The following is a 17,928-nucleotide window of genomic DNA, read 5'->3' as shown; positions in this document are numbered from 1 at the left end:
CGATAACTGTTCAAGATTTCGGAAGATATCAACCTGACTGAGAGCTTTTATCGAAAATGCTGTCTTATTGTTTTGATATATAACAAAATAACCACAGTGACAACATTAGTATCTACATTGCACCCCGTGCAAAGCCGGGGCGGGTCGCTAGTATCATACAAATCCAAGAACCGACCATCAAAAAGTGTAATTTATTAGCTATTTTGAATTGAATAAATTATTTGAATTTGAATTGAATTGAATGGGTATTTTTGATCTGCAGCGTATTTTGGCGTGTTTTGAGGAAAGCCCGCAAGTAGGTATTCGCGCGTCGCCACTCGGCACCGGGTCACACGTGTGCAACGTAATCAAATTAACGCACGTTACTTCAGGACATTGCTACTAGTGCTGTTATTTCCTACTTCATTACACTATCTATTGCAAAAAAATAAAGTTCAAACTGAAACCTGACTACGCTGCTTGATAAACGCTGAATAGTTAAATTGTTTTTCTGTCGCTTGGCATATTTTATATTCATTACTATCTTCATCATCATGATCAACTCATCGCCGGCTCACTACAGAGGCCAGAGCACGGGTCTTCTCTGAGAGTGAGAAGGATTTTGGCCATAGTATACCACGCTGGCCATGTACGGATTGGTAGACTTCACACACTTTAAGAACATTATGGAGAACTCTCAGGCATGCAGGTTTCCTCACGATGTTTTCCTTCACCGTTAAAGCAAGTGATAATTAATTTCTTAAAACGCGAATAACTCCGAAAAGTTAGAGGTGCGTGGCCCGGGTTCGAACCCCCGACCTCCGATTAGAAGACAGACGTCCTAACCACTAGGCTATCACAGCTTAGGTAGGCTTTGATTACTATACCTATAGGTATATAAATATTTTGAACAAAGAATTTTCTCCTTTTTCTTTTGACTTTTTTTTAAGGAATATTAGCCATGTTAAATGACTAATATTCCCCTTTCCTCTCCAACTAAGCGTCAGGCTTGTGGTAGGAGTAGGTACGACAATAGTACAACGGGCGGGGTTTGAACCGTCGACCTTTCGATTTCAGTCCACTCCTTTACCGGTTGAGCTATTGAGGCTCCTTAGCATAAAAGTCGGCCCACGCCCGTTCGGTACCCTCATTCCGCACATTTCTTGATTACGTGACTTTTGAGTCCACCAATCACAACAAAGCATTCTCCCCTGTCCCCCGAGAACATTTAACGGGTTTGTTTTCATGCAACCCTTGTAGGTATATGCGTACTCTTGAGGTTGAATTCTCTGTGCCTTGAGCACATCACTGAGAGGAGACCCGTGCTCTGTAGTGGGCCGGTGATGAGTAGATATAATGATGATGAATCTGTGATTTTATAATGTATGTCGGAGAACAGGAGGATGGCTGATAATTATTATTCATCTTTAGCCGACATCAGAAGGTAGTAATTAATAGATAGGTACTTTAATCCATGTTCTTTACAAATAGTTCTCAGTAACGTATCGCACATGGAAACCATCAACGTAACACAACCAGATCACCCTAACCTAACCCTACCTATGGTCGCCTCCAACCACCCCTCACAGCGACCCCTCACCTCACTCTAAACTAGCTAACCTAAGCTAAACACTACATCGTGTTATTAGGGCGCAATTGCTATTGCAACCTCTCAATCAAGTCACGACCTACTCCGTTATCTAATCATCTCAAGGTAATCAATCACAACTTCATGAACGCTCTTAAAAGGATCATTGCATCGACTCTCTTACGATCTAAACCAGATCTTATAATTGACTTCTCATTACTAATTCAGAATATCGCAATAGCTCTACCTTCTCCACTCTGTGCACATCTGCATACAGAACACCATAGCATCGTGCGCCACACGCGCCACGACTACTATATCCACCCAAATAAGCGATCACAACAGAAACCAGGTAGAATGTAAGCTATTCGATCTCATGGGCAACTCATTGTCTAATCCATTTCAACATTACACGAGAGTCATCAATGATTCTTTACCAACCGGGTTATACGATTCTAAAGCGGGTACCTACTATCAAAGTTAACTTCAAGTTACTATCGCACTAAACTATCACTTCAAACTAATCATTATCTCAACTGCCGGTATATCTCCAATTACACTCTAAATCACTAGCGTCTGCAGAAATAACCTTAACGGATGTCATTATAATAACCTATCCACTGAGCTAAACGTTAACTCACGAATTACTCTAATATTCACCAATCATTGATATTCCATATTCGTCAAACAACTACGCGAACATTATTAAAGCACTAGCTTTGCAGACAAAGTCACCGGATGGCACTAGATGTTACGATTTAACACAATGTACATTAGCATCGAACAATTACTGTTCTAACTATATCACAATCACCGAATTAAATATCACGATTAAGAAACTACCTACCTATCTCAAAGAATAATAATTAGCTAAGCTATAATCTGATACTTAATTAATTTAACGCGAGAGAAAATTGTGAACGTCAACAAAATTCGTGCGTGTCAAAGTCCAACTCTGACAACTAAAATAAAGATGGCTACCTTCCGTAGAGTAAAACCTATACGTTTCTTTTCACGGAGTCTATAGACAGTAAGAACTCTTTCAATATCGACCCTCCAATACGGCCATTCTGACATGCGACCGTCCTCGGGCGCTAGTATGTATCAAGCACAAACATTTTATAAACGTCAGAACATCCGCTCGTTCATCCTGACAATCAGCACAAGCACACAAACCACATATTCTAAAGCATGCATATCACAACCATTACAAATAAAACAAGCATGACACAACCAAAGCATAGCCCAACTTTATCCATAGTAGCAACTTCTAAAACACACTGCACCATTTGCCACAATAGACTCACCGCTCATAATTATGTCTCGTAAAACCCGAACTCCAGCAGTACCCCGCTACTGATCCTATCACCTGTTCCAAACACCCACCACACTATACACCAAGCTAACTCCCCTCAGCTGAAACGGCCACGCCGCCGTCCATCCATCATCGGAACAGCCACCTCGCCGTTTATCATCTAAATGGCCACCTCGCCTTTTAGACAACTCCCTTTTTTTCAAAACAGCCACCTCGCCGTTTATTATCTAAATGGCCACCTCGCCTTTTAGACAACTCCCTTTTTTTTCAAAACAGCCACCTCGCCGTTTACTATCTAAATGGCCACCTCACCGTTTAGACAACCCATTTTTATAAATCAAATATTCTTTAACGTCGCAATAGCACTTTTCCAAAAGCAATTCACTAAGCTCTTCTTTATACACATTCAAACTCATCCTTTTGAGGTCAATCGGCAGCTTATTGTTCATTTTTTTTTACAGCCATAGCGCAAACGCTTTTCATGCATGTACCACTGTGACATTCTGAAATGCATAGCTCGTTCGTGCATCCAACCGACCCACTCATCCTTACCTCATAATCTCGTTGGAAATATTTTTGACATCTCCTAATAAATACGCCCATATCCTCTATGCATCACAGTGGAAGGACCCCCATTTTTTTTATAACGGCATACAGCAATCGAACAGACCCATAACACAGACAGTCCTTATGCACTTCCTTTGAAGTCGAAATGCCCTTTTAGCATCAACGTAATTACCCTACAATGTCAATCCATACGACAACACGGATGATACACATCCGTGGGATGCACCCAAAGCCGCATTCAATTATATCATCTGCACCAGACGTCCCCACGCATACACAAATTCGTCCAATTCAGCACACACTCCTAATGTGCACCCTCAAATTAGAGTTCCTGTCGCAAATTATTCCCAAAAACTTTAACTCATCAACCCTCTCCATCGTCGCATGATCATGAACTGCATCATTTTAGTTTTATTTAAGCGCACTTCCAAGTCATTATTACTAATTCAATTAATTATCCTCCAAAGCGCCGTTCAATTCCCATTCCTACATTCCTTCAACATTATTCTATCATCTGCAAACAATACACAACGAACAGTGGTCGCTATCGTAATGTCACCAATACAAGTTACAAAAAAAAACAAATATTCCGGCGAATTTAAAAACCTCCTCCGTTTTTGAAGTCAGTTCAAACGGAAGGATTCTAATACACCACACATACCATACAGTCTGAGGTACCCCCCGCTTATCACATTCCAGTGGAGATCCGTACACCCTTTGGTATTATTTTTCATTCTAGCAATCCCAGCGCACATTTTCGGTCCATTCAAATACGACTCTATCCATTCATAAGCTCTTCTTTCAACACCATATCCATCTAATTTATCCAATAATATTTTATCATTCACAAAGTCAAAAGCCTTAGTCACATCCTGAAAAATAATAGCAATAGGTACCCTGTCATTCAGGCTATCATTATCTATTCCACTTAAACAGAAACAATCCTCAACAGTGGAGCTGTCATTGCAAAAACGAAATCGTTCATCCACGAGCACACCATTGGCATCGAATTTTTTTTTTTTGAGACGTTTCACCATTACCTTTCCAATCATTCCCGCTAATATTGGCACCAATGTTATAGTACGGTGCCACATCAATCGCCTTTTTTTTGAACACGGGCTACAGGAATGGTAACTATAGAAATTTTTAAGTTGCCTAGCAACCCCTAAAACCCCTTATTCAAACGACTGATTCACTATGTCTGCAAATACACTGCATAGGCGAATAGCGCACTCCTCTACAGAGCCAGTCCTCATCTCATCTTAGCCCAGCTTCAGTGTCACTCGGTGACTCTATTATACCAAAAATCCCTTCAGTCAACCATACCGTTTTATTATTACAATTATCCATTTTCACCTTCTTAAAGGGTAAACACAGCACATAGAAAAGTTATACAACATCATGAAAGGAATCAAATGCCTCGCCGACGCTTTCCGAATATTCGAAAATGTAAGGGACAAGATAAATTTCATGAATAAAATTATTTCGTATTATCCCCGTTGTAGTCCCTCCCATATTAAGACCATGCAGACCTATATCGCACTTTTTTTTTCAACCCTTACTGCCAATGCCCAAGTAGCATCATGATCTGAGAGTGCTAGATAGTCAATCTCAGCAGCTGAAAACATCAGACCACTAGCTATTAAATTAGATGACAACCGTGCTGGGACATCACACTCCCAATGCTATAACCATTTAGTAAGGAAACCAAGTAGTTTGGAACCCTCGTAGCCTTAGCTCCAAGCTTACGCAATTCACCATCACCACCATACCACATAACTCCAACAACTGACAGTCAAAATTGTAAATTAACTAAACTTAACTATTTTGAATAAATGATTCGAGTTTTGAGTTTAACTCCATTAAATCACGGCCACTTTCACCACTCCTTAGCGCATCTCTACACAAAATAATCCTTCTTTCTTTCTCTTTTTATTCAAAACACACAAAAGTAAATCAAGCTTTTCAAGAAAGACCACGTGTGGGTATTAAAATTGAAAACATGTCTTGCACAAATAAATAAAAAAAAAAAAATTGTAACTTTTTTTTTTTTTTTTAAACAAAGCTAGTGTTGCAATGATTTTCGAAAATGTGGGCATAAATCGTGTATCCCACTTCTGATGTCGGAGAACAGGAGGATGGCTGATAATTATTATTCATCTTTAGCCGACATCAGAAGGTAGTAATTAATAGATAGGTACTTTAATCCATGTTCTTTACAAATAGTTCTCAGTAACGTATCGCACATGGAAACCATCAACGTAACACAACCAGATCACCCTAACCTAACCCTACCTATGGTCGCCTCCAACCACCCCTCACAGCGACCCCTCACCTCACTCTAAACTAGCTAACCTAAGCTAAACACTACATCGTGTTATTAGGGCGCAATTGCTATTGCAACCTCTCAATCAAGTCACGACCTACTCCGTTATCTAATCATCTCAAGGTAATCAATCACAACTTCATGAACGCTCTTAAAAGGATCATTGCATCGACTCTCTTACGATCTAAACCAGATCTTATAATTGACTTCTCATTACTAATTCAGAATATCGCAATAGCTCTACCTTCTCCACTCTGTGCACATCTGCATACAGAACACCATAGCATCGTGCGCCACACGCGCCACGACTACTATATCCACCCAAATAAGCGATCACAACAGAAACCAGGTAGAATGTAAGCTATTCGATCTCATGGGCAACTCATTGTCTAATCCATTTCAACATTACACGAGAGTCATCAATGATTCTTTACCAACCGGGTTATACGATTCTAAAGCGGGTACCTACTATCAAAGTTAACTTCAAGTTACTATCGCACTAAACTATCACTTCAAACTAATCATTATCTCAACTGCCGGTATATCTCCAATTACACTCTAAATCACTAGCGTCTGCAGAAATAACCTTAACGGATGTCATTATAATAACCTATCCACTGAGCTAAACGTTAACTCACGAATTACTCTAATATTCACCAATCATTGATATTCCATATTCGTCAAACAACTACGCGAACATTATTAAAGCACTAGCTTTGCAGACAAAGTCACCGGATGGCACTAGATGTTACGATTTAACACAATGTACATTAGCATCGAACAATTACTGTTCTAACTATATCACAATCACCGAATTAAATATCACGATTAAGAAACTACCTACCTATCTCAAAGAATAATAATTAGCTAAGCTATAATCTGATACTTAATTAATTTAACGCGAGAGAAAATTGTGAACGTCAACAAAATTCGTGCGTGTCAAAGTCCAACTCTGACAACTAAAATAAAGATGGCTACCTTCCGTAGAGTAAAACCTATACGTTTCTTTTCACGGAGTCTATAGACAGTAAGAACTCTTTCAATATCGACCCTCCAATATGTATATATTTTGTTTCATTATAGGCGCACGCTTGACCACGATCATACCTGATGGGAAGTGATGATGTGGCCTAACATGGGGCGCGTTTGCCTAGAAGGTGCCTATTCACTCTTGTTTTAAAGATACCCGGATTATAATTGGCAGGAAACGCTGATCTCGGAAGAGTATTCCAGACCCTAGCCATGCGTATAATATAAGGAACGATGGCGCAATGCGTTTCGTACGCGTAGATGAAATGTTGACGACATAGGGGTGGAAACTTTTTTTTTAAGGAATATCAGCCAAGTTAATTGCTGACTAATATCCCCCTTCCCCCTCCAATTAAGCGTAAAGCTTGTGCTAGGAGTAAAAAAATTAAATAAAAATCTTTATTTACAAAACAAGTAACAAAACAAAACAAATACAAAACGAGTAGGTACGACAATAGTGCAATGGGTGGGATTTGAACCGGCGACCTTTCGGTTTTCAATCCGCTCCTTTAACCGTTGAGCTATCGAGGCTCTAACTTGCTCTAACGGCGTCTTGCGGTACGGTGGTAGAACAGTGAGCTTGTATATAATATGCTTTTTGCTTAATATTGATTGTGGAATACTCACAGATACACCCACGTAACCAACGCAAAACTGTGTCATCGCCTCAAAAAAGGTCGAAAAAGCTGAGTGTCGCACTTACAGCAACTAGATATGAGATAGCAAAGTGTTGAATAAACATCACATGGCCTTGAGTAGATCCGCCTACGCGAGCTATCGATTTTTCACGCACATAATACTCGCTACAATAAGGTTTCGCGCGTGCAACAATCGTTTACACAAGGTACTAGCGATGGGCCATCGATGGGCACGATTGCTAATTTTATTCGTTTGGTGAAATTGGTATTTTTCTTCTTTTTAGGGTTCCGTACCTCAAAAGGAAAAACGGAACCCTTATAGGATCACTTTGGTGTCTGTCTGTCTGTCGGTCTGTCAAGAAACCTACAGGGTAATTCCCGTTGACCTAGAATCATGAAATTTGGCAGGTAGGTAGGTCTTATAGCAGACATTCAGGGAAAAATCTGAAAACCGTGAATTTGTGGTTACATCACACAAAATTTTTTTTATTGTGGTCATAATTAGGATAATTTGGAGTTTCAATTTTCGAAGTAAGATAACTATATCAAGTGGGGTTATTATATGAAAGGGTCCACCTGTGCATTCTAAAACAGTTTTTTTTAAATATATTTTTATGAATTACTAGCTTATCCTCGCGACTTCGTCCGCGTGGACTACACAAAATTCAAACCCCTATTTTACCCCCTTAGGGGTGAAATTTTCAAAAATCCTTTCTTAGCGGATGCCTACATCATAATAGCTATCTGCATGTCAAATTTCAGCCCGATCCGTCCAGTAGTTTGAGTTGTGCGTTGATAGATCAGTCAGTCAGTCAGTCAGTCACCTTTTCCTTTTATATATTTAAGATTATGTAAATGTAATGAGAATAGCCATAGAATAGCGTATCAAATGGGTATGAAACCTTTTTGTTAAGGCACCTTTTTAATCTATGAGAAAAAAATAAAAACAAACGAGCAAATAAAGAATCAGATGTTTTAGCGGCAATATTAGAGCTATGTAATGTACAGTAACATACTAAATTAGCATATTAAATTCACTTTGTTATTTAGCAACGGTTTCAGCTAGGGTTGCCAACCAAAGTCAAAGTCAAATGATTTATTCAAAATAGGTAATAAATTACTCTTTTCGATTGTCAGTTGTTGGATATAGTGGTGATAATAATTATCACGCAAACTTAAAACTACAGCTACGAGGGTTCCAAACACGCCCAAGTCTGAGAAGAGCCCACTACGTACCGTACCATAAAGAGAACCGTACTATAAACCTTATTATTATACTTCATGTCATGTTATAAACGCGAAAGTGTGTTTATTTCTTGGTTTATTGGTTTGTCGTTCAATCACGTCGCAACGGAGCATTGGATCGACGTGATTTCGTGTACAGGTATAGTTAAAGACCTGGAGAGTAACATAGACTGCTTTTTAGCCCGGGAATAGATGGAGTTCCCACGGGATTTAAAAAAAAATCGAAATCCACACGGATGAAGCCGGGGGGCATCATCTATTTCTCAGCGTTCCGTACCCACCGGGACCCTATTACTAAGCCTCCGCTGTCCGTCCGTGCGTCCGTCTGTCTGTTAGCGGGCTGTATCTCGTGAACCGTAATAGATAGACTGTTTATTTTTTTTACACAATATATATTTCTATTTCCGCTATAACAACAAATAATAAAAATTTCAAAATGGCCGCAGAGTGCGAGTCCGACTCGCATTTGATTGATTTTTTATAAAATAGTTTATTCCGAAAAATACTAGACGAAATGAAAAAATGTAGGCAACCCTAGTTACGACCGAGAATGGAATGGTTGAGCGTTGTTACGTAATACGTCTCGATGCATCACTTAGAGATTGTATTTTTGTAGCGCAAAATGTTACTCGACCTTTTTCCTCTTTGGCAACTTTAGTTACATTATATATACCAATAATAAGTCTATGTTGCATACCGATAATTGAAAATCGACCTCATCATTCCGAATGCAATCATAGATTCCTCACAATCATCATTTGGTCGCACTGTACCTATTGCAATCGACAAAATCTCTGTTCTTCTTACTTATAATTAAACTAGCTTATGCTCGCGACCTCGTCCGCGTGGACTACACAAATTTCAAACCCCTATTTCACATCCTTAGGGGTTGAATTTTCAAAAATCCTTTCTTAGTGGATGCTTACGTCATAATAGCTATCTGCATGCCAAATTTCAGCCCGATCCGTCCAGTAGTTTGAGCTGTGCGTTGATAGATCAGTCAGTCAGTCATTCAGTCAGTCAGTCAGTCAGTCAGTCAGTCACCTTTTCTTTTTATATATATAGATTGAAGATTGATGATGCACGCGGCTTCACCCGCTTCACTATCAAAAATAGTTTTAATTTAGATTAATATGAACAAAAATACCGGCCAAGTGCGAGTCAGACTCGCGCACCAAGGGTTCCGTACTCGGGTATTTTTTTTTCGACATTTTGCACAAACTATTATGCATAAAAATAAATAAAAAACTGTTTTAGAATATACAGGTAAAGCTTTTTCATATTATGATATCCCACTTGGTATAGTTATCTTACTTTTAAAATTGACAATACTGTTTATTTTTTCATTAACACATTTTAATTTTTTGTGTGTTATGTAAACACAAAATCACGGTTTTCGGATTTATTCCTTTACTTGTGCTAGAAGACCTACCTACTTGCCAAATTTCACGATTCTAGGTCAACGGAAAGTACCCTATAGGTTTTCTTGACCAAAATACCTACGCTATAACAATTTTAAAAGCTGTTCAGATATTTGTAATAACTGCGTTTTTACCTACTAAATATAAGTTTTAAAATATCCTACATGTGGTTCAATGTTGTTAGTTTATAGTAATTGTTATTTAGCTTTTAATTAGATAAATGTGTAACGTGTAGATACCTAATGTTGACGGCTTTGGTATACGGAAAAACTCTAGCTTCTCGTTTATGATTATACCTCAATTTGTTATAACCTGTAAATATGTTTTCTTAAATAAATATATATATTATTTATTTATTTATATATTGTAAATGCTAATGCTAGTAAGTATCAATTCACTAAGCCCTTAGTAGGTACACGAATAATATTTTAGTAAGTTTGAATAGAGTAATATTTTAGAGCTGGCTTCAATGTACATAAGCTCGTTTAAATATTCAACAGTAGGATCTCAAATATATATAAATGAATTTCGTAGATTAAGGTTCGGGAATCTTCTATTCATACATACCTCCATTAATTATTTAAATTAACTAGTTAATTTTATAATATTCTTCGACAATTTATGTACCTTCCTCACTAGTCATTAAACCCTCCTCAACCAACGTAGAGATCGCTTCAAAGCCGCTATTTGTACTTAACTAACTAACTGCACTTTAAAAATCAGTCAAGTGCGAGTCGGACTCTCTATACCATCGTACAAGAAATAATACTTTTATTTTTCGGCAGCCATTTTGAAATTTTTAATATTTGTTGTTACAGCGGCTATAGAAATACCTATACATTCTGTGAAAAGGAGATCTCTGTTTTGGGAAAAGTCTTGTTACAGAAAAAAATATCTTTTTTTTCAATAATAAACCGAAATCACAAAAAATATTTTGAATTTACAGTTGCTAATTATAGAAAAATATTAACGGATATGTCTGTGTTTTTGTAGAGATTATTACTCTTATTGTATAGTGAGATGGTGTACAGTCAGTGGCGTGCAGCTCATAGAAGCATAAACGCACTGCTTACCCTCATTATAATAAATCAATGCTTAATTTTCAGTGTAAAATAAGTTCATACCTAAATGCATACCCTGGCTTAAACTCCTGTGCACGCCACTGTGTACAGTAGGATGTTATATTATTTTATTGGATTATGTACTTAAAGGAAACCAATCTAAACACTTCACTAGTCGTCTAATTATTATAATTGCAAAATTTATATTGTTCAAATAACATATTATCTAACACAACCTAACCATAGATTCGAGCCCATATATTTTGATTATGCAATTGTCATTCAAACTGAAACGAAAGCAATCGAGATATTATTTTTATCTAACAAATCACACTAATTTGGAACTCATAACGGTTCATCATTTTCTGGAATGTACCAAAGAGGTATGGGATATGCTCGGTCTCCTTTCAACTCTCTACCTATTACATGAGATACAGCCCGGTGATAGACAGACGGACGGACGGACAGTGGAGGCTTAGTAATAAAACCACTATTGACTGGATTGCAACAACTGTTGGTTGGGTCAACTAGGAAATAAAAGATTCTGCGAACTGACAAAGCCGCGAACAAAACTGTAGATAAAATAATATAAATTCAAATGAAGCTAATAATAATGTGAACTTAGGTCACGTTATAAACAGAAGTGTTACCAATGCAGTCTATTCCGTAGAGGTGCACCATTTCACAGGTAGCATGTCACAAATCACGTGAATTGTCTTTTTACTTACTAGCTTATGCCCGCGACTTCGTCCGCGTGGACTACACAAATTTTAAACCCTTATTTTACTCCAGGGTTGATCTTTAACTATGAGCTTAATAAAATATGTCATACTGCTAATTGCAAAAATATTAACTACAAAACTAACAGACTTTCATACAAACTTCAAACCCCTATTTTACCCCTTTAGGGGTTGAATTTTGAAAAATCCTTTCTTAGCGGACGTTTACGTCATAATAGCTATCTGCATGCCGAATTTCAGCGCGATCCGTCCAGTAGTTTGAGCTGTGCGTTGATAGATCAGTCAGTCAGTCAGTCAGTCAGTCAGTCACCTTTTCCTTTTATATAATATATAGATATAGATATAGATTAATGAATATCCTACAAATGTATTACTATAATAACTACATGTAATATGCATATTGATTAAAAAAATTCTATCAAAGAAAATTCATTCAAAATTATCATCAGAGCTGGCAGCTACCTCGGACAAAGAATTAGCCTAGCTATCCAAAGGGGGAACGCTGCCAGTATCTTCGGAACCTTGCCTAAAGGGACTCCTTTTAATAATATATTTTAGTTATAATGTTATATTTTTTAAGGTTTTAGTTTTAGTTTAAATTATTAATTAGTTTGTAATGTACATTATGTTTTTATAGTTCAAATTAATTATTGTTATGTCATCCAAATATATGTATAAAAAGAAAAGCTGACTGACCCAACAATCACTGCGTGAAAAATCACATGTGAAATCACTGTGAAGAGAAATAACGATTTCACCAAATAAAAAGATTCAAAAGTAGCAGCAATACAGACTGAACTATGATAGTAAACGTCGATAGAGCTCACGATAGCGAAGAGAAAGGCACCGACACACGCCGGCTTAAATAAAGCGTTTTGTAACAAAGTTCTCGTTTGCGTAACGTTCGGTCTAATAACTTTCAAGTTAACTTCGCTGCGAGTGCGGCCACTAAGGTTGCCGTATGTGCCGTGGTAATCGAGGGGACGGGAAGTTAGATTTTTATATTTTTTGTAAATCCATACAATACGCTATCCACGGAGAGAAGTTAGTAGAGTACTCTCTCTTTTACGTAATCCCATTATATTATGACAATGTCAAAAAACTCAGTGGGCGTCACAGTCACAAACGAAACTATGTTTTCGAAATGAATTTGGAGTATTTTTGAAAACATTTTTGACAACATTACCTAGTATCTACTAGTTTTCGATTGTCAAATAAATATGTCAAAAAAATATCGATGATAATGCTTCCCACAGTTAAAATTTCTGTCTTTATTTTTTGGAATCCCTCTTTTTGCCGAAGGAGCACTTATCTGCTATATTTTTGTATTTTTCTGGCACGTGGCAACCCTAGGTGAGTATGGAAAAGTTTGTCCGGACGGTAAACATAGGTTAACCAGTTTATATGGATCTTTCTTTAAGTTGAAATTAGAGTTCTTAACTTTTTGAACTTTGAAGTTGTGATCGTCTAAGTAAATATTTGATGGCGATTCTTTCTTCGACAGTCTACGTGTGTTTTTGTTGTAACTAGGTAACTATTTATTTAATGCTGGTTTTGTTTAGTTTACGGTCGGTGCATGGGCGTTGTTTATTTAAATAAATTAAATTTACCAAGTTTGACTATGCAGCTATTTAAATACACTTTGCAAAATGTTATTGCTAGTTTCGATCACCAAGTTCTAATATAATCATAATAAAATTGCTGTTCTTTATTTAAAAATACTAACACTGCTAGTCATAATGACTAACGATTTCAAAAATCAGAAAAACAATGAAATGGAGTATAAGAAAGAAGTTAATCGACCTTCCTGGCGCAGTGGTAAACACTGTGGTCTTATTAGTGTGAGGTCCCGGGTTCGATTACTGGCAGGGGTTTGGAATTTTATAATTTCTAAATTTCTGGTCTGATCTGGTGGCAGGCTTCAGCCGTGGCTTGTTACCACCCTACCGGCCAAGCCGTGCCGCAAAGCGATTGAGCGTTCCGGTACTATGCCGTATAGAAACCAAAAGGATGGTTTAATAAAAACTGCCAGACCCTCCAGGTTAGCTCGCTCCCCTCTTAGACTGCATCATCACTTACCATCAGGTGAGGTCGCAGTCAAGGGTTAACTTGTATCTGAATTAAAAAGATAATAAAACTTACTATAAACAGTTTCTTATCGCACTTAACGAAGTTTTCTCATCGGAGAATATAATATGTCAGGGTTACTGGTAATATGTCAACAATCCGAGGGTATATAGGAACGGACATTTGCAACCAAATGACCCCTAATGACCCCTATGCAAATGTCAACCATTTTCGAGTAATTTGACTTGGTGTTCAAGATACAACGGTGGGACCAGCAGGGTACCACGGGCATAACAAACCCAGAAGAATCCTATTACGGTTGAACGCATAACACCTGGTTAGGTGCAAGCCATTTGAACTGCAGCTCATAAATCTAAGACTCACCTGAACAACAGCGTCCATCGCCATCCTCTCGATGTCCACGTGGTAGAAGTTGAGCTGGGGCACATGGCGCCGCCGCGGCCGGATGTCATCGTAGTACGCCAGGACATCATTGATCGACACCACCGGGCAGTCATCTGCTGTGCTGCAACCACTACTGACGCCGTCAACACCGCTATCCGAATCCCCTTCCCCACCGAACCCCTCCTTAGAGTCCCGCCTGTCCCCGTAACTGGTCTCCGAACCCTCCTGGTACCCGGACTCGTTCATCTCGTCGGGAGTGACGATCTCGGGTACCTTTGTCATGTCGTACTCGTACCCGTCATCGATATTCGTTTCGTCAATGTCGGCCATTTTGGACGATTATGGAAACAATATTTTCGTTTTTCGAATCTCCACTACATGGTCTGTCGCACGTTAACACTGGTGAAGACCTGTGGACAAAATGTTTCATATTATTTTTTATTCTTTTAATATGATAATAAGTACAAGAGTTTGGTTTAATCTCGAAGAAATATGTGTTTCGCAAAACAGTTTTAGAATGGAATAGACTTATTTGCTGATCCAACACATAGATATTAAACATAATAAACGTTTTACACAAAAATAACACCTTAAAATCTAACTTAACTTAAACATTTGTCTACAATGTGTAATGCCAACGAAAAGACGAACTCCGCTAAATGTTGTCACAATGCTGTTACTCAGTTCTGTTTTGGTAATTTCACCCTTCAAAAAAATTCCACCCCAGAGAAGAGACCTAAGAAATTTTATAAAGGTGATCTTCCGTTAATCCCTGGTCTACGGGGATCCAAAAGCTGGTAGCTATTTTGGATAAAGAATTAGTAGAACTAACCAAAGGGCCAATGCTGCCAGTATCTTGGGTACAATACCCCGCTGCGATTGTCTCGATGAGGTTTTAGATTTAATTCAATTTATTTTATATCTATATTAAAAGTTTTAACAAAAACAACATTAAATTAAAACTAAAATAAATTAAGTTAAATCTAAAACCTCAACGAGACCACGCAGCGCAGCGAGGAATTGTACCCAAGGTCTTCCAGCTTTCTTTGTATACCTTTGTATTTTTTAAATATTAATTTAGATTTCAGTTTATTTTACAGGTTAGTTAAAATTATTATTTTATTGAGTAAAAACATTACTGAAAATCATCATTATTTCAAGTCATACGAGTAGATAGGTGCAGTATGGTATGGTGGAAAATTGGTTAAATACCAATTTTCCTTTCGAAAGTTCGTGTTTCAGGATTTTTGAAAATTCTATCTCCTCACTGATTTTCGAAAATTCCAATCGAGCGAAGCCGGGCCGGGTTAGATAGTCCTTCATATAGGTACCTATACGTTTGCTGACTCAAGTCAAATAGCGCTATAGGACATGCGAGTGGGTGTTTCGATTCTCATATGACTTTCGCTCTCTTCCAAACGCGACCGACATATTGACCTCGTCTACGTTCTAGACGCGGGAACGGGCAGGTTTTTAGGGTTCCTTAATAAGGTTATACAAATAATAAATGTTGACTTTAAGGTTATTTCACTTTTATGGTAGGTATTCTCCATACAAACTTATTATGCCGATTATTCTATTTATTTGTTGTTCTAGATAGATCTAAAAGTAAGCTAATTATTATTTACTAGCTGATGCCCGCAAATTAGGTTTTTAAAAATCCCGTGGGAACTCTATTATTTTCCGGAATAAAAAGTAGTCTATGTCACTCTCCAGGTCTTTATCTATACCCATGCAAAAAATCACCTCAATCCGTTGCACCGTTGCGATGTGATTGAAGGACAAAGCAACAAACCAACAAACAAACACACTTACGCATTTATCCTGGCTGTCCAGCACGGAAATGCAGCCAGTATTCTTGGCACCATTTCTCGCGGGCATGATTTGTATAGTAAATAGATAAGGCCTAGCTTTTAGTTTTATTGTTATATTTTCAAATTTTAAAAAAAACAAACAATAAAAATTATACTTATTTTGAAAGTCATGACCCTTGAAATAGTTATTTATATTTTAGCCCAACTTCGTGTGCAAATCATCATCATCATCATTATCGTACGTAAATAAACTATGTCAAAACAACAAAATTGCAAAACTATCAGCTATCCAATTGTTGGTTGGTATGGGATTGGGCGCATGCTCGACTTGGAAAGACCATGGAGAACACTCCAGAAGTTACGGAACCTTCATGCCCTAAAGAGTATTTACACTTGGTTATGTTTTTAGGGTTCCGTACCTCAAAAGGAAAAACGGAACCCTTATAGGATCACTTTGTTGTCTGTCTGTCTGTCCGTCTGTCTGTCAAGAAACCTACAGGGTACTTCCCGTTGACTTAGAATCATGAAATTTGGCAGGTAGGTAGATCTTATAGCTGACATTTGGGGAAAAATCTGAAAACCGTGAATTTAGGGTTAGATCACACAAAAAAAAATTAAATTGTGGCCATGAACTAATAATTATTAGTATTTTCAACTTTCGAAGTGAGTGACTATAACAAGTGGGGTATCATATGAAAGGTCTTCACCTGTACATTCGAAAACAGATTTTTATTTATTTTTATGCATCATAGATTTTGAATTATCATGCAAAATGTCGAAAAAATAAGACTGTAGTACGGAACCCTCATTGCGCGAGCCTGACTCGCACTTGGCCGGTTTTTTATCTAATAAACAAGCATTCCTTGTAAATTGGTGGTATTTTATAGCGACCGGTTCCACTGAAGCAGGTGTTGTCTCTGTCGAGTGTCGATGTTAGAACGTATTCTATACTGTAACACTAACATTGATATCAATTCAATATAGATATACCTACACCCTCATGATCAACCCATCGCCGGCTCAATACAGAGCACGGGTCTCCTCTCAGCGTGAGAAGGGTTTTGGCCATAGTCACAGAATATATAATATCTCGCATCGCTTCAACTCTACTATGTATTGAGTTGAATAGTTAGATTCATTTCTATGAAACTATATAGCTTTATTATATAATTATAAGCTGTGATAGCCTAGTGGGTAGGACGTCCGCCTTCTAATCGAAGGTCGGGGGTTCGATCCCGGGCACGCACCTCTAACTTTTCGAGTTATGTGCGTTTTAATTTAAATATCACTTGCTTTAACGGTGAAACAAAGCATCGTGAGGAAACCTGCATGCCTTAGAGTTTTCCATAATGTTCTCAAATGTGTGTGAAGTCTACCAATCCGCACATGGTCAGCGTGGTAGACTATGGGGAAAAGCCTTCTCTCTGATAAGATACCCGTGCTCTGAGTAGTGAGCCGGCGATTGGTTGATCATGATGATGATGAAAGTTGAGCTTTACAGCTGTGGCGTAGATGTGCAAATAGAATATTTCCACGAAATATTGCATGTGTATATCTTAGAATTAATGTATCAGTAACAATTAGCTAAATAAGGCTTCGCAGGTAGACTATGATATATAAATAGACACGTTACCCGCCATGACGGGTTGGTTGTAAGAGTTCATAAGTAAATAAACCGTACCACTATCTTGTTATGAGGGACGTAATAACTACCTTGTTGTTCAGTAGCTAGC

The 17,928-nt window shown here is 37.9% G+C and overlaps 1 protein-coding gene across 2 annotated transcripts in view; it reads right to left on the bottom strand.

Moving 5' to 3' along the window:
* LOC117986819 (terminal nucleotidyltransferase 5C) overlaps positions 1-17,928 on the bottom strand; it is a 264,214-nt gene that overhangs the window by 200,921 nt on the left and 45,365 nt on the right. For both annotated transcript variants that reach the window (XR_011237381.1, XM_034973731.2), the window contains exon 2: positions 14,361-14,791. Coding sequence is in view for 1 of the 2 variants with exons in the window: in XM_034973731.2 (XP_034829622.1) it covers positions 14,361-14,711 (351 nt within the window). In the remaining variant the exon portion in view is untranslated. The remainder of the gene's footprint in view (positions 1-14,360; positions 14,792-17,928) is intronic.

This window comes from Maniola hyperantus, chromosome 12 (genome assembly GCF_902806685.2).
Source record: "Maniola hyperantus chromosome 12, iAphHyp1.2, whole genome shotgun sequence".
Classification (NCBI taxonomy): Eukaryota; Metazoa; Arthropoda; class Insecta; order Lepidoptera; family Nymphalidae; genus Maniola; species Maniola hyperantus.
The sequence above is the reverse complement of the archived record's forward strand: the minus strand, read 5'-3'. Positions and strand labels throughout refer to the sequence as shown.